The sequence below is a fragment of the Limulus polyphemus genome, unplaced genomic scaffold (genome assembly GCF_000517525.1).
Source record: "Limulus polyphemus unplaced genomic scaffold, Limulus_polyphemus-2.1.2 Scaffold1076, whole genome shotgun sequence".
In the NCBI taxonomy this organism is placed as follows: domain Eukaryota; kingdom Metazoa; phylum Arthropoda; class Merostomata; order Xiphosura; family Limulidae; genus Limulus; species Limulus polyphemus.
In genome coordinates, this window is record NW_013666686.1 from 208,908 (window position 1) to 231,214 (window position 22,307).

At 34.5% G+C, this 22,307-nt stretch overlaps 1 protein-coding gene across 2 annotated transcripts in view; it reads left to right on the forward strand.

The window, feature by feature from the left end:
- The window catches only part of LOC106462022 (low-density lipoprotein receptor-related protein 4-like), a 168,853-nt gene that overhangs the window by 94,909 nt on the left and 51,637 nt on the right, over positions 1-22,307 (forward strand). For both annotated transcript variants that reach the window (XM_022389133.1, XM_022389134.1), the window contains exon 3: positions 11,394-11,525. In XM_022389133.1, coding sequence (XP_022244841.1) covers positions 11,394-11,525 — 132 coding nt within the window. The remainder of the gene's footprint in view (positions 1-11,393; positions 11,526-22,307) is intronic.

Genomic DNA, 22,307 nt, shown 5'->3' on the forward strand with positions numbered 1-22,307 from the left:
ATTGTGATGAATTAGTTTATTATGTTGTGGTCTTTCCTCTTAAACCTTTTACAAATAAGAAATAGTAACACTTTATTTTTTCTTCGAATTACCTACCATAACTAAGGCACGTTATAGAGAAATTCTTCAAGATCTTGTTTTTGTCATATTACACCTTTTAATGAAGATGGGAACGTTGAAAGGGAAATTGATTTGAACGAAGAGGTTTCGTAAAGAGCGCGAACGGTAGTGTGATGTAAAATAACTCATGCTAGAAATTTTCATAAAAGTGACCCCGAAAAACGGCGCTAACTCGGCGCTCGATTTTAACGAAATTTGTTTTATTCTGTTTCTATTCTCATTTGATTACAAATATGGCGCTACTGTGCGCCGTTTTTGCTGTATTTGATTACAGACAAGCAAACAAACAAACAATCTCAGTGTTTTAGTATAATGATATAGATATAACGGGGCTGATTTGGTGTAAGCTGCACTATTGTAGCAAATGTTCAAGTCGGTTGCAGAATCTAGAGTTCACATTATACTTAACAAGAAAAAAAAAACAGTAACGGAGAATACTGCAAACTATCTTGCACGTAATAAAGATGAAATCAAAACACCCGCACAAACACGCACACGAAATAACTAGCGGTGTTTTATTAGTAATAAAGATGAAATCAAAACACACGCACACGAAATAACTAGCGGTGTTTTATTGGTAATAAAGATGAAATCAAAGCACCAGCACAAACACACACATGAAATAACTAGCTGTGTTTGATTAAGAAAATGTATATGATCAACAGATTCGGCCAAGATCATAAGAAGATAAATATTATAAATTTAGTGAGTGGAAGTGTTCAGTTGTTTTATCCAAGAAATATTTTCGGGGGGAGGGTTAGTATGTTTAAAGCAAAAGAGCAAAACTATAAAGGTCATGTTGGACAGTTACTTTATTTTGCGTGTATTAAACACAGGGTTACTGTTTCCATGTTGATTATACTCGTGTGTTACGAATTCAGTGTTTTCTGAATCATTGTCTCAGGTGTAATGGTTGAGAGCTTAACGGTAAAACTCGTGGTTCGATGTTCGTGGCGGGCTCAGCGTAGACAGACCATTGTGCAGCTTTGACAACAAAACTACAACATGAAATCATCAGAGGAAAACAAAAAACGAGTAAATACGATACTAGAAGCAGAAGAGGGTTCCATTTAATAAGAAGAAACATGAGATTGGTCTACATAGGTTTTGTTTTTCTCTCAAAGGGAAAACTAAGATCATACGGATTTGAATCATGACTGGTTTAAGTCTTCCTTTTGTCAGGAAACATTGCAGGGCAATATTCCACTCATATTTCCTTGGTAAACATCTTGAATCATTACTATAGTTCAACTCCTGGTAACAGCGGAATTACACAGAGCTAATTCTTTGGTAACATGAGGAGACCGTCGTTGTTATATTGCTTGAACATAAAACAAATACACGAAAACGACGCAAAAAAGGGGCGTTGCTCTATAATATAAGCTGAAATTGAATATAGGATAACTATTGGAAAATGAAATAGAAAAAATAATTATTTTCATATCAATGTTTTTTTGTTTATCCCCTATCTCTTTAGTAGTTAAAATGATGCCATTAATTAATAAAACTTTACCTTGGACGCTCGCAAGGTAGCTCTATCATCCTGGTGGGTCAACATTTAACTGGCGCTCAAGATCCCGTGACCGGCGATATACTCCGTCACTTCTCGATCTTAGTGTTTCTGGAACACTATTAAACAGTTTATTTGAAAATATTTGGTGTCCATCCCATAATACATAATCACATAACATTTTGCGAGATATATGATATTGATGGTAGATCAAGGTCACAAAAGGCAACAGATGAACTTTAAAGTTGAAATAATTGTTAAGCATCTGTATCCATCAACTGAACGTTCTGTACCAATAAACTGTCATTAGGCCAGAATTTAAAAAAACGATAATTTTCAAATGAAGCTAGGCGTCGGAGGAGGGTTAAAAATGAAAATGTGCAATCAGTTACTAGCGTGAACATAATCTAAGTGTCTGAAACCCCCTGACCGCGACATTCTTGTCTTCATTCAGAGTTCGGCGTACCAAGTCACCAATAGTTTCATCCAAATTAATTTTTTGTATTGAATATCTCACAATATCTAAGTTTTCCTTATAGTTACTGAGATCCATACCTCCATTTTGCACGCTATACTCGCGAGACGCACTACTGTTTCATCCGCTCCGCGCAGTGAAAAATGTCGAAATTGGTAGTTTTTTTTAATTTGGGAAATAGCATGGTAAAAACATGAGCCCAATATTATGACGCACGTTTCTACGAAAAATAGCACATTTCTCGAAGTATTACGGTATATGTGTTGCCGCAATGTTTGATCATTTGCCGCCTCGGAAATTAAAAGGGAAATAAGATTTTATTTTTTTCTCTCGGAAGCATGAAATCCCGCATAGGAAAAAAAGAAGATGGAATATATATCTTATTTTATTTTTTCTTTCGGAAATCAAAATTTTGAAGTTGGCGGAATCGTAAAACGAAAAATAATATTGGCCTTATTGACATTAGTTGCTACATTTTGGACCTCCTGTTATCCATGTGACCGAACTCGATGAATTTTACTTTGGATGCCACTTCTGAAGATATTTACAGGATAACCCCGATGTTTTCTGTTTTTTATGGGTTTTTAGTCTCTTGAAACAAACTGAACCAAAATCCACATAGCAAAATGCCAGAATAGAGCCATGTTTTACTTCAACGATAATATCATCTGTTTGGCTTATCACTTACCTACAGGAGTGTGTAACAAAAGAAAAAACATGGTAACCTACTATGAACTTGTGACATATTTGCTTTATATTTATTCCTCGTGCAGATCTGTTCGGAAAAAAATTAATCTAGGCAATTTTGTATGCTAGAACAACTTTAAGGGCTCAGCCATATAATAAACTTTGACATTATAGTAGTATTTGGCGTTACAAACACCCAGTTGGAGTTTCAGCTACGGTAGTGAGTGAACATTAAGTATGTAGCACCACAAACTACCATCAGCAGGCGCTAGGATCTATTACAGAATTGAAAGAAAGTTTTGTAAAAGTAATAATTTGTATTATGTAGTTAAACTCTAAGAATAAGTTTTGTAAGTTTAATCTTAATTTATACGAATACTTAAAACTTTTAGAAAGATTGAAGTTTACTGTTAAAGAAACTGTTAACCATATTTGTAGCGTTCACAAAAACGGTCAAGGAAACTGTTTATTACACTTAACTTACATCATCGTTAAACGTAATTAAAACAAGGTTTTAAACGGAATTTTCATATTTTCACTACAACTACTGGCTCGTATATTCCTGCGCAAAGCTGTATACAAATACCATTGAAATTTGTGTACAATATCCAATATTTTGTCAAAATTGCCAGGTGTTTCATCCTAAAGCATTCCAATTTAAGGACTGTTTGTGTCATAGTTGAAATTTCACCCTTCCATAGCTAATGGAGAACTACCAAATTTCCATGCAGTTGTTCTGTATGTAGTTATAACATCCCTGTAACCCGATGTACGAAGGTCGTAGGCACGCACCTTATTTTTAGTTAAATGTTACATGCTATAACGGCTATCCTGTAAAAGCTTGTACTGGCTTGATCGTGTGTCTGCTCGTGGAGTGTGGGTAAGCCCATCTCAAGGGGGTGACACGAGTAATCGGGATACTTGTTTGGGATTCTCTCCCTTATATATGTCATTTGGAATAGTCATTGAGTAGATAATCTAAGGACTGTGGGTATCACATTAGGACTCAAATCTGATTTAAGTGTGGAATTTTATTATTATTTATCCTGCCCTTGACCTGTGTAGACTTGTTTAGGAATCCTTCTTTCTACCTCAGCAGATAGTTTGAGTTCAAAAGAACATAGGGACCTGCCAATAAGTAAAATGATACACGCAGTTTGTGAATAAAAAATCTGTTTTTACAACAATTACTATGTTATGAACGCCTTTTCCACGCTGGCGAAGCATGATTATAATCAACTACACTTGTCATAAGACATTAGTATTAGGCCTATTATATTTTATCACTTCATTCTTTATCCAGTCTCTTAGATTTTCTAGAATTAGAAGACTGTATAAAAAAAATAGTATAATTATCACACTACATTCGCCATATCCATTACCGACAGTGCGTTTCGCTCAATTCAGAGCTCATCAGGTTGGCTGAGACACAACAAACACAGTAGCTGTAAAACTATTTATATAGGCCATTTATTACTATGTTTGTACAAAAGTTATTTAACTACTTAGGCATTGGTAGCAAAATAGATGAATAAAAATTTATTGTTAAGTGGAATTCTTGAGAAGGGTATATGTTTTAAATAGATATCATTTATATAACGCTGTTCTTCTATGGAGTTGGACATGAATAAATCAAAAACTTACTAAACAGAATATGGAGTTTATGTATATAAAATTATAGCAAGGAAGTGTAAAAACATGGAATAACTATAAACGAAATATATTTTTGTACACAACATTTTTTGTATGAACACCTTGTCCTTTTGGATAATCCCGATCTTTCATTAAGATCTTGGACTTTTTTCTTGATCGAACTCTTGAGAAAGCGACGATATGAAATACTGAATTTTTAAAAGTATGGTATCAAGAAGTGTAACAATCAGCTATCTTCGATTGTCGCTATTTCACTTATTTTTCTTTTTCCTTCCATAATAGTGTTAACTCATTTTTACTCTTTCCCCTAAGAGTATTAACAAAGCGTTGGGTGCACTACCACCAATAACGGAAATGGTGTAATATTTTATTCCCCAAGCGGGTAAACTCATTCTTCGCGTACGAAGCGTATTTAAGCTTTAGGCATAATTGGCGATTTTCAGGCTCCCCTACTGAAATAGCTGGAAACGCATAATACTTGTAGTGAATTTTTAAAAGCGTGGTATCAAGTGTGAAAAAAAATGAACTGTAGGCGGTTTGTTTTTGTGTGTGTCCCAATCGTATTTGTGTATTATTTTAAACCTGTAATTGTCTTTCGCGCCATTTGTTAGCTGTAAAGCATCGGAAATAATTAACTAGTGGCAGTGACTGTTAAGGTTAATTGCCGTAGATTATTTAGTGGTTAAAGTCTTGTTTCGCGGATGAAGCTTATTTAAACTTTAGGCCTAATTGTCGATTTTTAGGCGTCAGTTGGAATTTGTGTTGAGATATAATAGCATTGGTTTATTTATAAGCCACGGAAAGGTAAATAATTAATATAATGTGCTTCCATGTGTGTTTTGTTTATGTTACTGGAGTAACTGTCTCTAATGTTATAAACGTCGTAGCTTGTACTTGTGTAGAACAATGGACGCTATAAGTTTCACTGTCGCGCGCATATATAAACGTAAAAATACCATTGTAAAATTAGCTAATAGGAATTTTGGGTTTCCATGTGAGGTAGCAAGCATACACGCACGGACTGACTATCGTACATTGTTCATTTAATTACATAGATACTTGTCATAATACATTAGTATTTTTGATGTTGTTCGTTTGTGTATTACTTTGCTGTCCGTGTTTGAAATATTATTCTGCTGAACATTTACCAGACCTGCGTCTTGCGGATATAATATTTCTTTGTGGCAAAAAACAGTAAACCCTGAAAACCATACATGTATAATTTCTGAGATTCTGTGAAATATGAATTCCTTTTAAATGCTTATCCGTGTGGAGGGACGACTATTAAATCGTCGCGGGAATGCAGCTTACCCTTGGATATAAAAGTTTGTCAATGTGAAATCAACTAAAGTTCTTCCTCAAAGGACTCGAGAATAGCCTAGTTCCCTAAACCGGAAATAAAAATATAAACAAATGTTTTGTCACTAACGTCATATTTAAAAAAAATGCTAACAAATCTCAGATAATTTAGTTATTAGATGGAAACGTACCAATATTTAGAGCAAAACATAGTTATCTCAATATTTGTGATACCGTTAGAACGATATTTTACTGTCTTCGTTTTTTTTGTTCTCTAAATATTTAATTCGACATTTTTTATGATAAAAAGGCCGGCATTAAAATGAACTTGAATAAAGCTACAGTTATGTTTGCATGTTCTGGTCAACTTACTTTTTCTAACAGTATGCTGCTTGCCTGTCCTATGAAAACGTAAGCTTGCAAATAATGACAGAAAAGAACGAATGTATAAAAGCACAATGAACGTTATCAGTTAAAATTTTTAACGATGTTGTTAGAGTTTCGAATAATACTTGATTGTGGTAAAATATATATCTGTATCATGTATGTTTATTATTACTTGTATCATTTAATAATGTGACTAAAGCTATAAAAAAATTACTGTACTACATAATTTTCTTTTTGTATAAGGCAATAATGCATAATGCAATTAACGTATTTGGAGATATGTAAGGTATACAAATGGAACTTGTAAGATTTTTTAAATTAACGGTTTGAGTAACTCCAAGCAAATTATAAAAAAATATACAGGCCAGAAGTAATAGGATAACCTGGTTCAGAGAAAGCATATCTTCTTAAAGCTGAGAAAGTCGCATTGATTGGGGATGGAGAAAGAACTAGTAAATTGGCTTATAGGATGGTTGATGGAAAGAAAATAAATGTTATTAATGGGGTTCAGTCACACTGGACATGGGTGTTCGCATTGATTGGGGATGGAGAAAGAACTAGTAAATTGGATTATAGGATGGTTGATGGAAATAAAATAAATGTTATTAATGGGGTTCAGTCACACTGGACATGGGTGTTCGCAGAAATTTATACATATTATGAATGGCTAAAGAAATAATTGTTTCTCATCTTCCAGGGGTGCAAGTGCTCCCCCCTCCACGCGGACGCCCTTGAAACTGGATCTGTCTTACTAGTGGAGGGCTTCTGGGTTCAGTGCTTGGGTCTTTACTTTATTTATATATGTTGAGGTACTACAGAGTGACTTGGATCAATTGTTTAGTTGGACAAAGATTTGACAAATAATATTTAATTATAGAAAGTGCAAGATAATACATTTGGGTTATTATAATTTGGATCATATGTTTAATATGGACGAGAATACACTCAATTGTGTTACAGAAAAATAAAAGAATTTTAGCATAGTGGTGAAGTCATTCAAGCCATCGATGCAATGCTCTGTTGTTAGTAATAAAACTAATAGTATTTTAGGGTTTATGTATAATAAATATGTTCAATAAAAATCAAATGAGATAATTATCTTTCTATACAAATTGCTAGTTAAGCCTCACCTGGAATACTCCGAACTAACAAGAAAGTTGTATTTCTTAAAACAGACCTCGAGCTAACGTTGTGAGAGGTTTTATACATATTTGAATGTGGATAGTGTACGTGAAAGAAAATAAAAACACACGAAACTTTTGCAAGTATTGACAAGCCCTGAAACGGATATTTGAGATTGATGCCAGTTTTAAAAGGATCAAGAGTAACTGGGAGCTGTCTAATGAGAGTTAAATCCTTAACTGTAAGTGATGGATGTGTTGTGTATGGCTTTCCAATCGATGTGATCATCAGGCTTCGGAGAAACGAGCATGTTTTGGTTATAAGAGGAGGAGCTATTACATTGAAAATGAGCGTATTTCAAAATAACACCTATTAGTCATGACTGATATGGAATTATTTACACTATACATTAGTGCACTGAGTATAGTTGAAATTATAAAGGGACTTCGTATGGTAGACCAACGAACTTGGTATATCCGCTGTGTTTTTTGTTGTTGTTTTTTTCAGTTAGTAATCATACAACATAACCACCTCTCTCCCAAGTTTTTTTCCCCTTTATTTTTACCCACTTTCAGTGTGCCGGGTTGATTTTTTTTTTATGCATAATGTTGATCCACGTAAAAAAAAATGTTCTTATTTGTTGAGCAAAATATATATCGGATGCTGTATCGCTGCATTGAAATACGAAATGTTGTAAGGGAAATGTTACTGTTGGTTTAGATTGTTTTTCATTCAATTAAGTTTAAAAAAACAAAACATTCCAGCTTTATTCTCATTGTATCACGTCAGTAAATATAGCGTATATTATTTTATTAGCGCAAAGCTATACAATAGTCTTATCTTCACGCTCTCCACCTCTGGGAATCGAACCCCGGATTTTAACGTTGTAAGTCCATAAACTTACTGACCCATCGGGTCGCAGCGTACGCTCTAAGGCTCAACCTTTCCATTAATGCACTTATACCAGTGTTCTTCTGAAGCATGTGAATCGGTTTCTTTAGCAGTGTATATATAGTAGTTGAACATGGTATTTGTAGTAAGGAAAAACTTAGACATACAATATTACTAAAATAAACATGAGATATGTAATGTCAAACTTTTCATTAGTTGTGTCACTGTGTCTTGACTTTTTTCAAATGCAACTTTATATTATGTCCACCGTCGTATTGTGAACATCAACATTGTGTGATGAGGTAATAAACACGCCAATAAAGTAAATATTTTCTTCTGAACGAACCGTGCACTTGTCTTGGTTTGTAACTACATGTAGCCAGTTTGTCAGCAGTAACCATAGCCTTTAAGAAAAGTAGCATCACATATATATAAACACACACACACACAGAGTTGTGAACGGAAGCATATTACTCTAATACAATAGTAAACTGACAAACAACGATCAATAAGCATAATGAAAATTATTTTCTGTCGAAGACATGTTTGAACAGAAATTTAGTCTGTTTTTAACAAATATATCGTTGTTTGTCAATTTACCAGCACATGCATACCACAGCTTCTCTTTTGACGATAACCATAACCTGTCTTTTTGCAGTAGATATCCGTCGCCGCCGTTATTTTTAAATTCCAATTCAAGTCAGCCCGAACCATTGTTATCTTAAGTATGTTTCTATGGAAGATTTATTAAACTTTTTTAAAAAAGATCTTTGATTTTCCTTTGGTTAAAATATTAATTCATCAATATTTTACGGCCTGTTTTTGTTCAACAAGAGGATGAACGATTGTGTAACAGTAAACGATTATCCAGCTTACTTTATATAACAATCGTGTAGCATAGTTATATTGTTTTTGTTAATTTGTTATTTAAATATATTTAATTTTACACCAGGAGCGAAGTTGCATGTCTTAGCTAATGTTCACATAAGAAAATTTCTTAAATTGTTTCAAAATATTTGTTATAAAAAGACTTCTGTAGAATAGAGAACGAAAAAGAAAATTCGTTTAACTCGGAAGATATTTTTTTTAAAGAATCTATTAATATACGTTCAACAAGGACTGTGGAAAGTCAGTAATACATGGAATTGAAGATTTCTTAACGTGATAAAATTCGTTATCTAAGTTAAAACGTAGAAATATAAATATATGTAACATTAGCAAACAAGGTTTTTGTCACATCTACTTTTGGGGGGGGGGGAATAAGGAGCTGAATTTCAGTGTTGATAGGGTTGTTGGAAACTGATATCTAATCCACATAAAGAAAATATAACATTGAGTTCTTTTTTTAGAGTAAACTTAACAGGGAAATATTGGGTGTTTAGGAGATGAGGGGGAAAAAACAAGAATTTGGCATGTGGTTCGAAAGAAATCAACGAAGATATTATCTACATAACATATCCAATACAAGAGGGAAACAACACAGTAGATAAATCTCGTTTTTTAATGCAGGAGTAATGGTATGTCCAAGGCTAACACTGTCAGTTAGATAAATAATGCAGACCCTTGAACTTTAACAGTTAGTTTGTGGGGTATTGTAAGGTATTAATCAGGGGTGAAATTCTGCTAGTACTCACCGGTACTAAGTACCGGAACTTATTTTTGAGGCGGTACTAGTACAGGGACTTGTTTGAGCTGCTTTGTCGTTTTTTATGTTTACACGTAGATTTTCTTTTTTCGTAAACAGGTCCACTTTACCCAGTTGAGTGCCTCTACTTTTTTTGAGAATTTCACCCCTGATATTAATAGATTTAAAGTTTTAAAAAAGAGAGAGAGGTTCGAGTTTGTTTGTAATTAAGCACAAAGCTACACAATGAGCTATCTGTGCTCTGCCCATTACAGGTATCGAAACCTGGTTTCTAGCGTTGTAAGTCCGCAGACGTAGTTCTGTACCACTGGGTGAGCAGAGGTTCGAGGATTATCATCAATTTGTAACTCAGCAAATTTACAGTTCTTCAGCTAAGATTTAATTAAACAAAGATGTCGCATCAGAACTAACCATTGAAGTATGGAATCAAATGCTTTTGAGCAAAGTCTACTGATTTTACTTATGGAGGAGGAAGTGGTGTTATCAGAAAGTACCAACACCCAAGCAAGAAATATATCTAAATTTTAATTAGTATTCATAAACTGATAAAATTGGGCATATAAGAAAAATTTTTCTTCATGAATTTTGGGTAACCTATATAGCTGATTTGGTTCTAGGATTAGTATTTCTCAAAAACTCGTTTTTCTAAAAATCCGGGAGAATTTATTTACCACAGTTTTTAATAATTCTCCATTATTCAGCTTTACTGTTAGTTACTCAGAGTTTATTACTAAACTTAATTAATATTATTTCATTACTTTTTTTAGGGGGGGGGGAGAGATAAGTCTTATCGGTGAGCCGGACCTATTACATGCGATTCGCAACCTGTCATTTTTTTAGTATAAATTTCAGAACACATGGCACACAGCATTTGTTATTAAGACGTAAACATACCTATATATTATCTACCAAGCTCAAGTAGTTAATCTATATAATATACACAATAACTAGTATTATGGAGACTTGTACAGCTTTACGAATACAGTAAAAGACTTATTGATACTCTAAAGAACATCAATATAAAAAGTCGTACCTTTTTTAACTTTAGTGGCATATGGAATCACTTTGGACTTTGAATTAGTCATTTGAGAGAATCTTCCGAAGTATTGACGTAACAATAAGACCGTGAAAGTCACAGTTATCTTATCTTCGGCAGTCATTCTGCGAGTATCAGAAAGTTGGGCTTGGTGTGAAAATCAGTTATTGATGGTGTGAAAGCGCCGCTTTGCTTTAGCGCTCTATACTTGAAAAATAATAAAAGCTGGTGCAGAAAAGTATTGCCCATGGATTATAAAACTGTTATACGTCTTTTACCATGTGTATGTATAGTAACCTGTTTGTTTTTATTTGTTTTTTGTAATAACAGATATGTTACGATTCATTACAGTTCAAACACCCATGACTCACTGTCGCATTTAGCCTGATAATTTTTTACAGAATTCATTGGATATGAGTGAGACCATGATAATTACCGTACTTAAACCTCTGTTGTAGGCACACGTACATGGTTTCTTTTTTATGTGGCCTTGCTTTTTAACTTGGCTTAAGTGAAGTAAGTTCTCTTTAATCCCTTAGAGACTGATGAAAATACTTTTATTTTGTAGTGAAGGGACCACAGACGGAAGTCACGTGCCCCTCAGGCCAGTTCCGGTGTACGAACGCGCGTTGTATACTTCTGTCCTACCAATGTGATGGAGACAATGACTGTGGCGACTGGTCGGATGAAGAGAATTGTCGTAAGTTTTTTTTTATCATTTATTTATAAGCCGAGTCTTTATTTTTCGTACAGTGTAATTAAAAACATTAAGTAGAACCTAACTTCGGAATTATCATGTTTTGCTGGATTTGTAGGTATAAAACAGAGTTAGTAATGGATATTTGTTTTCCATCACCAAAGTACAAGAGGTAACGTTTTTTTCCGACCAAAATACAACAATATTTGATTAGTGCTTTAACACGACGTTACAACGGAACCAGATAAACATTTTTCTTATAACATAGGATAAAACAGAACAACATTTTATCGTATCTCAGCCGACCTGATAAGCTCTGGTATTTAAGAAATGGCCTCATCGGTACTGGATATTGCAGATGAAAAATGGTTTACATATTATAACATATTCTCATTTTTTACTTACACTTATAAGTTCATAACATTTTTCCAAGTCGCACATTAGGAACTGTGAACGTATTAGTGGCTTTGTTACCTTGCTCTACACGAAACGTGAATATTTCAATACAACAATTGAGTTCCTCATAATGGGCTTTTCCCATCAACTTTATCATAAACACAGGAAACTAACAGTGGGTTTGATAAATACGTGTTTTTTTTTGTCTCACCCTTAAAGACCGGTTTCAAAATTGTTTTTCCACAATATAAGATGGATACTGCATGTTGAAACTCCGTTTTATACGTAAAGATGTGTAAAAATATAGACCATCACAACCGATTTTTAACAACCAACCTACAAGATGTGGAAAAAAATATAGTTTTAACCATCTTGTATGTTAAAATTACCAGATGCAACCGGTTTTCGTGAACAGCCCCCAACTTTTGAGCATTTTATTCTGTTTTGTAACATTTTGTAGATCTGTCTGTACGATCCAAAGGGAAAATTTACATACGATGAAAAAGTTAATAGCAAGCGCCTATTTTCTTTATAATGAATTTGGTCGTATAGGTGAACTATGAAAACAAGTTCGGCGCTGTTTTTGTGTAGTTACTGGTGATCCAGTTCGTGTGTAGTAGTTTATATTATTGTTTGTAAATAAGCACAAACCTACACAATGGGCTATCTGTGCTCTGCCCATCACGGGTATCGAAAGCCGGATTCTAGCGTTGTAAGTCCGCAGACATACCGCTGTGCCACTGGTGGCTTTATATTATTGAGAAATGTGTATTTCAACAGAACTGATTATAAGAAATTGCATAAATGTATTACGTTTTTTGGTTCTCGAAAGGAACCATTTATATATAGCACCAAATTGTGTTGTATGTTGTTTGTGTTTCTTTTTCTGTTTTAGTTCATACAGGTGAACATTTCTTGTTTGCCAAGAATTAAAAAAATAATTGTTTGCACATACTCGTGTTCTGGGTATTTTGGCGCATGTATAGATTTAAAAATAGAGTTGGTTCTCAAACGTAGTTAAATTGTAGTCGTTGTAGTTACATGCTGTTGTGAGTCATTCCGCTATATTATCACATACATCTTTTCTTGGGCAAGATTTCTGTAGCATGCGTAGATAGAATGCACTGTATATATTGGCTGTGGTCTTAAACCGTTGGTGAATGTTCTGGTACCTTGAGGATGTATCCGTGGTTTACCAACAGCGACGTGGGATGCATACCCATAATAGAGATTCCCTTTTTTAGTATTTGAGCACATTAGATGTTTTCTACCACATCTATTTAGCTATGTGAACACTTAAAGTTCACTAAGAATCTTTTTCAAACTTTTCTTGCATATAGTGCATGTAGGTTTAGAGTAGAACATAGTTCAAGGAAGTGGCTAAAGTTCCTTTCACTCTAGTTGCCTATTCTTCTAGGTCAATCTCCTATGGTAGCTTATGAATTTTCTTGTGGGAAATATCGATGTAAAGTAGAACATTCAGCACACTATGTGAAAGTAGACAGCGATCTTTCCCACTAGTTTCAAGTGATATGTTGAAGATGCAACATCCCATATTTTTGTATTGGAATTACCAACAGCTGCGTAGGTATCACATGCACTCTGAGAAGAATAGTAGTTTAGAACTGTGGAGGTAATTATAATGGTTTGTTTTATATGGTATGGAGCAGAATTTTCAGATTTTCATCGACTTTTAACAGAGTTGCAGATTGCAGATTTTTAAATTTCCAGTAAAAGTAATATCCTCCATTTTAAATACTCACCGTTTTTATTGTGTTTAAATGCTCTTCACTGTGCTCAGTCTCTTTCTTTACTCTATGCTTAGTCAAAATAAAGAACATATACTTTAACATTTTCTGTCAACCCAATTATTCGAAAGTAAACCTCAAAGTATTGCACCTATTGGTTTGTATGTAGTGGATAGCTCTTAGTTTGTAAAAATATTTCATTCAATAATATTCTAGAATTCCCTCTTAAAAGATTCTTCAACAGTAAGATAAATGCTCTGTCTAATCATCAAGTGCACTTATACACATTTTCTACCTTTTATTATGAAAAAAGACGATTTCTCTCTGTTTTAACTCCTTTCTTACTGCAAAGTGACTTGTATGTTGCACTTCCTTTTGAATCTCTTGTTATTTGCAAGTTAGTATTTTCCTGAACGGGGAAACCGAGTGTGGCTCACAAAGCTACCCAAGGGCTATCTGCGCTAGCTGTCTCTAATTTTGCAGTGAAAGACTAGAGGGAAGGCAGCCAGTCATCACTATCTACCGACAACTCTTGGACTACTCTTTTACCAACGACTAGTGGGAGTGACCGTAACATTATAACCGCCCCCCCCCCCACCCCCACGGCTGAAAGTGCGAGCATGTTTGATGGGAAGGGAATTCGAACCCGCAACCTCCAGATTACGAGTCGAGCTCCCTAACCACCTGGCCATCAATTAACGGTTGGACGGGAAATACTGTACCACAATCGTTTTTTCTGCGACGTTGGCCAAAAAACAACAATCTCATTTTAGTTTTATTTTTGTAGTTTTAAAACTAGACCCCCCAGAAAGAGAATTTTAATTCTTTTATTAATTTAGCGTTCCTCATTAGTAAACTATTTTTAGTTATACGTCACTATCAAGAGATCATCATTCTGTACTTCACAGCTTTTTTTCTTGTGTGCGACAAGACGTGTTACTCTATATTAGCATATATTCTTTCGTATAAATATATTAGACAATTTAAAGAAATTTCGGTTTATGGAAACAGAAATTAACAAACCATGCACATTTTGAATGCAGTGCTTTCACTTAAGAACAACAAAACAAACATTAAAATAACTTTGTCTCACAGTTATGTTTGTTTGTTCTGGTTAACTATTATCTCAGTGTGGCGTAACGTAAACTGTTATGACGTTTCATTTGGTTTTTAAAAACACAAAGTCTAAGCCTTATTAACAACATCTTTGAGAATTAAGCCGTATTTCAGTGGAATTATACTACATGTCTCTTCATTCTTTAGGAAGAAGAGGTTTAAGGTTTTTAACTTAAGCTCTCAAAAGGCCACAGAGTCACGCTAAGTAAATACTGTTCATAGAATAATCCTATTAGACCTGTAAAAGTCAACCACTTGTGTGTGTGTGTGTGTGTCTCTCTCTCTCTTTCTTTCTGTTGCGATATCAAAGGATATTGATATGGAGCTTAGGTGCGCTATCAATAGATGGAGACTGTACACTGTTATTTTGTAAAGGCGTTTGTGTTAGCTGTGATGTTCAAGCTTTGTCTCCCACCTCTTTTTTAATAAGCGTTTTGTTGCGCGCCCCCTTTTCCCATGTTAATTGTTGTTACTGTTTAACTTTAATATTTTACATTGTTTTTTTATAACTTGTTTACTTTAATTTTTTGCTTTCAGATATAATTTGTATGTTTCTATAGTCATAGTTGTGCGCTCCCCCTATCGACTCTCCATGCTCGAAAGGGGTGACGGTGCCCCATAGTTAACCTTAACATTTCAGGTTCTATTTGTCTACGGGAACAGCATGCATATCTGAAAATTAGTATTTCACTGTTCGTACGTGCTACATTGTAGAGTATGTAATGTGGTGAAAAAAGTAAAGCTCAAGAATACAATTGTTAAAGGACAAATGTATACATATTTGGCAATACAGGTCGTGTTAATTTTGCTCTGAAGTAACATTTTGCATTGAACAGTAAGGAATTAGTTGCGTTTTCCATTAGATGTAAATCCCAACCACATTTTCCATTATATCGTGGGACACAGTTTAGAATACCAGTTCAGTTCCGTAAAAGTATTGAAATTAGATTTAAAAAAGTATTTCATTTAAAGCAATTAAGAGAGAGAGAGATACTTCTGCACCAAATTTTCTTAATTATATATTAATAAAATAATTCCTATGATTTTTGTAATGAGTACACCATTTTCATTCGCCGCCGGTGCGAGAGGTTAACGCCAAAGGAGGAAGAGAAGGCCTGGCATGGCCTGGTGGTTAATATGCTCGATTCGCAATCTGCGGGTCGCGGGTTCGAATCTCCGTCACACAGAACATGCTCTCCCCCACTTATAACCTGTGGGGGCGTTATAATGTGACGGTCAATTCCACTATTCGTAGATAAAATCTCAAGAGTTGGCGGTGGGTGTTGTTGACTGGCTGCCTTCTCTTTAGTCTATCACTGCTAAATTAGGGACGGCTAGCGCAGATAGCCCTCGTGTAGCTTTGCGTTATTATGTGTTATTCAGTCGCAATAACGTATTCCTCTTGTACGAAATGTTTAACGTTTGTATGGTGCAAAATACCGTACAGTCAAGGAAATTATAATGCGTACTACACATAAGTTTCTGATGTGTTTATTTTTCACACAGTTTCCCCTCACTGGAGATTACGAACAATATTTGAAGAAAAAAAGTTTCCACGTTTCACCTAACTGGCATGTGTTCTAAGAAACTCATTTCTGGCATTGTTTTATTTACATGGCATTTTTTATTTATTTTTTAATGAGAAGATTACCAGTTTATTACAGGAGAAAAAAGTTTTTAATTCAGGATATGTGGAGATGGAAACCAGAGCATGCCTGTACATTATGCAGACTCACAATTAGCTCTGATGACGTGTTTTTTTATACAGTTTGCTGTTGAAAATGTGTGTCTGTAAGTTGTTCATTGCACTGATCTTTCGTATGTTATAAAGCGTTGTGTTCTGGTTTTTATTATTGCTAGAGTGCTCAGTTGTGGCTGTAAGATTTTTAGGGTACGGGGAAGACTACCATCAACCATATTTTCTGAACATATGAATAAGTGTAGGAAGACTGATTCTTAGGCACGTTTTAAGCGCACGCACACACGTTAAATGATTAATTCATTATGTTCGACTGATGAATTTCAGTGATTCAATTATCATTGAAATGTTTGTAAGGATGCAGTAAAGGCAGGTTCTTTGGAATAGTTCATACTTATTCTGGTTGTAAAGGTCCAAACAGCTCAACATATTGTTTTAAATATCTGATTAAACTTGAGGAATGTCTCCATTATGTTCACCACATCATCAAGCCTTTCGTCAAAAAAACTGTTTCATGCAATTAGCTTCGGAGACACACACTGTATAAACTTATTAACAAGGTCTTTCAGGTACGATGAATAACTTCAGATACTCTTCTGAATCACTAGAAAAATCCCCCCCTACTTTTTTCAACTGGGAACTTAACTGTCATGTTACTTAGATATACCATATCCATAGTAACTTGATCTTTTATTGGACAGTGATATTCTGACTACTGTCCAGTGAAAGATTTTACTCGGATATGCTAAATTCATCGTCCAATAAAAGCCATGTTGGATGTATCGTAACCATTGTACATTAAAAAAAAAAAGAAGCTATACAGATGTACCAAATCTACTGTTCATAGAAGAGCAATGTTAATCAGATTTGTCACATCCATTGTTCGATAAAAACCATAATACACCGATGCGTCAAATCTATTTTCCAGTAAAAACTTGTCACTCTGGTATTTTGAATTCGCTACCCAGTAAAATGCCATGTTACTCAGACGTGTTTAATCCATGCCCAGAGAAAAGCCACTTGTAAAATACTACAAATAAATAAGAATCCCAATCCATTTTGATACTAAGTTGTACAGTTTAAAGAAATTCCACAGATTTTCTGCTGAATAATTCATAAGAATAATAGCATCATTGCTATATATTATTCAAATCTTATATTAATATAAGTTCACTGGGATGAGTGAAAGACATCTCAAAACACTATACTGAGTTTTCAGTTTTACGGTGATTGGTCGGGCTACTTTAGGCGTGTTCATTGATTGATCTTTTTGTTGTTGTGGTGGTATTAATCGGGCTAGTTTAGGCGTGTTTATTGATTGATCTTTTTGTTGTTGTGGTGGTATTAGTCGGGCTAGTTTAGTCGTGTTCATTGATTGATCTTTTTGTTGTTGTGGTATTATCTACCTTTTCGTGTAGTTTTACATCTCTAGTTGAACCTCTAACGAAATTGTCGTTTCTTTTCTTTTCCTTCTTAAACGCAATAACTGCGTATTGCCTTAATTAAAACTTATCGGTTCATTCGCTGTAAAGTTTCAAGTCTTTTCAGCGGCTTAGATGGCAAGCGGTGGATAAATAAGTCCGTGCCTTTCGTTGGTTTTCGTCAGAACCTGAGAGTGGAGAGATATCACTGGTTTAGGAACCGAAAACTATACACAGTTCATATTATGTATGTATATGATTGACAAAGAAATACACACAGTTGAGACTAATGTTTGTCCGGTTTGTTCTCGTGTTCATATATTCGTACGAATCTTCAGGATATATATAGCAAAGAAAACTTAGCGGTGAGATTGCAACTAATTTAGGCTTATAGGTTATATCATATATATAGTTTAATTATTAATTTTCCACTTAAAGCACTAATCATCATCATGATATACAGCGCACCATCCAATAAGGGTAATAAAGATACCGAATTATGGTTTAAAAGTTGTTTATAAACAATAGCATGCCATACACGATACAGATAGATTGTTTAACTTGAAACACACGTCGTGTACGATGCAGATTGTTGAACTTGAAACACTTGCCATAATCCTAAGAGCAAGATTAGGCTTCTGATAGTGGTGGTGTAATGTGTATGAGAGGTGGAGTTCCCCGAAACCGGTATAACTCTGAGACGATTGGTTAATCGAATGGTTGTTTGGGCTTCATATTTATTTTTAGTATCAATCAGTTTGTCTGTTGAATATTTTTAAGAATAAATTAGTAGCATCAATGCTACGTATTCTTCAAATCCTATATAAATATAGGTTCACTGTGAAGACAACTCTAAATCCCATACACATAATATGCAGCCCACCACTATTAGAAACCTAGTCTTGTCCTTTCGACTTGCTCTTGTTGACGGTTACCAATGAGAAGTGGAATTCCCCAAAACTGTTATAACTCGGTGATAAGTGTCGAATTGAACGATAGATTAGGCTTATTCATTGTCAGTACTCGAATATGACTAAATTAACAAGGTTGTTAGTATACATTAGTGTTCGTCTATTACCAAGAGAGCAAGAATTCTTCGAAATGACTTGATGTAAAGTTGATCGGAAAGAGACATGCTGCAGAGAGAGGCTAGTAATAGATCACTCGACTGTCAGTACCACAGTACCTTACTGCTTTCCCTACTATTTCGTTGCTAACTTTGTTCAAGTTCAATCTACGAAACTTTAAGTTGTAAATTACGGTGTAAGGTAGCATGTTACACTGAAGCAATGTTTACGTCTGCCAGTTCTTGGTTTTAAGACCGACACTTTTCTTTCTTAACTGTGGTTCTCTAGTAAACGAGTGTCAGCTTGTTTCTTGAGTTCATTGAACTGTTGTCAGTCTTATTTACCTTAACGTTGCTGGTGTATTTTAAGGATCATGGTAAATCTCAAAAATTCTTCGTCTTTTCTCTACAAAAGTTTGAAAGTCATATTCATCACATTAAATGTCTTGATCAAAACCACAAGTAATATCACAAAGTCGAATTTCGTGAGTTTGTTTTCTACAAATGAATTACTTCGTCGCTTTCATCTCTATACTTATCTTCAATGATTTTTTGTTAGTCAAGGCTTTCGATCAGTTTGTAAATAATGATAATATATTCTGTTGGTCAATGCTGTGGTAGAAAAGTTCAAGTTCCTGAAGCAATACATATTACGAGGTTTGGGATATGCGCAGCAAATGTATATGTGACTCATTATGAATTTTTTTTAGAGCATGCTCTTCTCATGATAACAGCAACGTTATATCATTGGCCAGGACATTTCGCTAAAGACAATTCTTTTATTTGCAATAAAGAATAGATGTTCAGTTTCTATGTCAGCAATATTATTTTGTTTTTTGTTGTTGTTTTTTCATGAAAACTGTCAACGACTATCACCTTCACAGACCTTTCCCGTGATTTAAAACATATTGGAACACTTGACTTAGTTATTCAACTTTTTGAAATAAGTTGTGTCGTAAAATGGTGTTGCCTACATGGCACCCACAAGCTTGCTTTTCAACCATTTTAAAGGGACCTGTATCAGTTCGTTTTGTATAGCAGGATTTAAGTACTTTAGTGTTCCATCTGGCCTACCAATGAGGTGCTTTATTACAGCATCGAATTCGGCTCAACCTGTGGAAAAAAAAAATCTCCACTTCAAATTTTGTTTTCAAGGTGCTCTCTGAGGTTCTAGCCGTTTCTCTCCAAATGTATCAGTTGTTTTTGCTCAGCCGTTGAACAACTTGCATCCTTTATCTTTTGCTGTAGACCCTTCCATCATTTTGGACAAGCGCGGTGGAGATGCAGGTTTACGTTTGTTACCAAAGAGCCAACAGGTTCACAATGTGCACAGTTATGGTTGTTAGTATCAGCCCTCAGTTGGTCGTGGTGACGTAAAATTCTCCTTGTTGTTGTCTTGGAGAAGTGAACCTTCTGGTTTGTAGATTCTGTGTTCTATAATTGATAAAACTGTAGCAAGACGCTTTCTTCACATACCATTTCATGTGTCATAATCACAATGTCAAGATTAAGTACTATTTCGGTTTCAACATCAATACACATAAAAGAGCCATGCAAGATCGCTAGACGTGTATGGCACATTTGGATCAAGTACTTGTGACTCTTGAAATAATTCTCAATCTTACTCAGTTGCCAGTGTTTTGGCGCCTACAGTCCTTCATGCGGCTTATTTTGTTTTTACTACTTAAGAAAAAAGTTATCTATTTAGTGTCGTTTTTTATATAAGTTATCTACGTATCTTATCCAACCACACTAAAATATGGTTCGTTTAACGAACAACTAGTCTTAACCTACCATACCGTTGTTGATGTTTTTATTTTATCACAATGTGGGGATACACTGTTGGTTATAATATTTGATATATCTGCTTTTATTACTTCCAGTTTAATCTTATTTTTGTATTTGTATTATAATATCAATCTCTGTTAGCTTAGTATATGAATTTAAAATAACCTAAACCTCTTGCGCTGATCAAACCTTATGATACATTATTGGAATTTCGGCTGCAAATATGTATAACAGCGAGGGTACCCAACTGATGAAACAATGTATTCTTGTCTATTGTTATACTTAATCAGCTATGCTCGTTACTAAGTGTGTGTGTGTGTTCGCGTTTATATATATTAGTTCTAATATTTTGTGGAAGCTTGCTTTCATCAGAAGTTAATATTAATTCACCTATTATCATCATGAATATTTTTGTAACGTTTAATGGACCACTAGCTTTATTCTATCATGTTCCTTCATATAGTTTTTCAACGCATGTAAAAGAAGATGGTTGTTATCTGTCTCGGACATACCTAGTCCACTCTTCACTGCGATGATTGAAAATCAAACACAAGTGAACTTGGCCTGGGACAACTCATGATTATCGAACATGGTACCATAATTCCATGACCCACCCGCCTATTCCTTTTATCTAGAATAAAAATAGAAATATAAGACCTGATGTGGAGTGAGAAAGTAGGAAAAAAATGTCATGAACCACGATTGTGGTTCATAATAGGGATTGTAAGGAATTGCACAAAACCTGAATAAAACGTTCGGACAAAAAGCACCTTAAACAGTAAAGATTCAGTTCAAACAACAATTAAAAACCTTTACTATTGACTGCTGAGGCTGTACACATAACAAAATGCACAAAAAAGCACGCATGTTGGACTTATTATTCTCTTGCCAGCCTACAACAAAAACGGCTTGGTATATTGCACTCAAACCTTTTGTGAAATACTAAATAAGGCACTGCGAAGGTCTCAAGGGTATTAAAAAGTCGATTTGTTTCTTCTATATTTTGCGTAAACTAGAAAACATCATAATTCTAAAGCAAAACACGAACGTAGTAACAGGAAGCATTTACTGAACTTTTCGGAATCTTCCAAATTCCATCATCACTAATCTAGAGGTACAAAACAAACAAACAATATTTGTAATTACAACAGATATGATATACATAAGAAGTAAACAATTTGAATATACAAAGTATAAAAAGAGGAAATAAAAAATTTAGCACAAATGAAATAATTAAATTAAAATAAGTTTAAATCAAGTGAAGACTGTGTGTTATTTAGTGACGGAAGAAGAGTTTTTATGTATAATGTTTTTTATAAGAAGTTCAATATTATGTTTAGCTGTTGAAAGAATTTTAAGTTTGAGAGAGAAATCGGATATCCTGTTTCTGTATTGTGTTGATAGGTAGCAGAATTGGGATGGTTTTTAACCATTCTTCCAGTTTTTATAGATATGCCCATGTATTCATTTACATGCTCGTATTTTAAAGAGACGTTTGGCTTCACCAATATAGGAGGCCTTACAGTCTTCGCACGTTTTTAAGAAGACAGG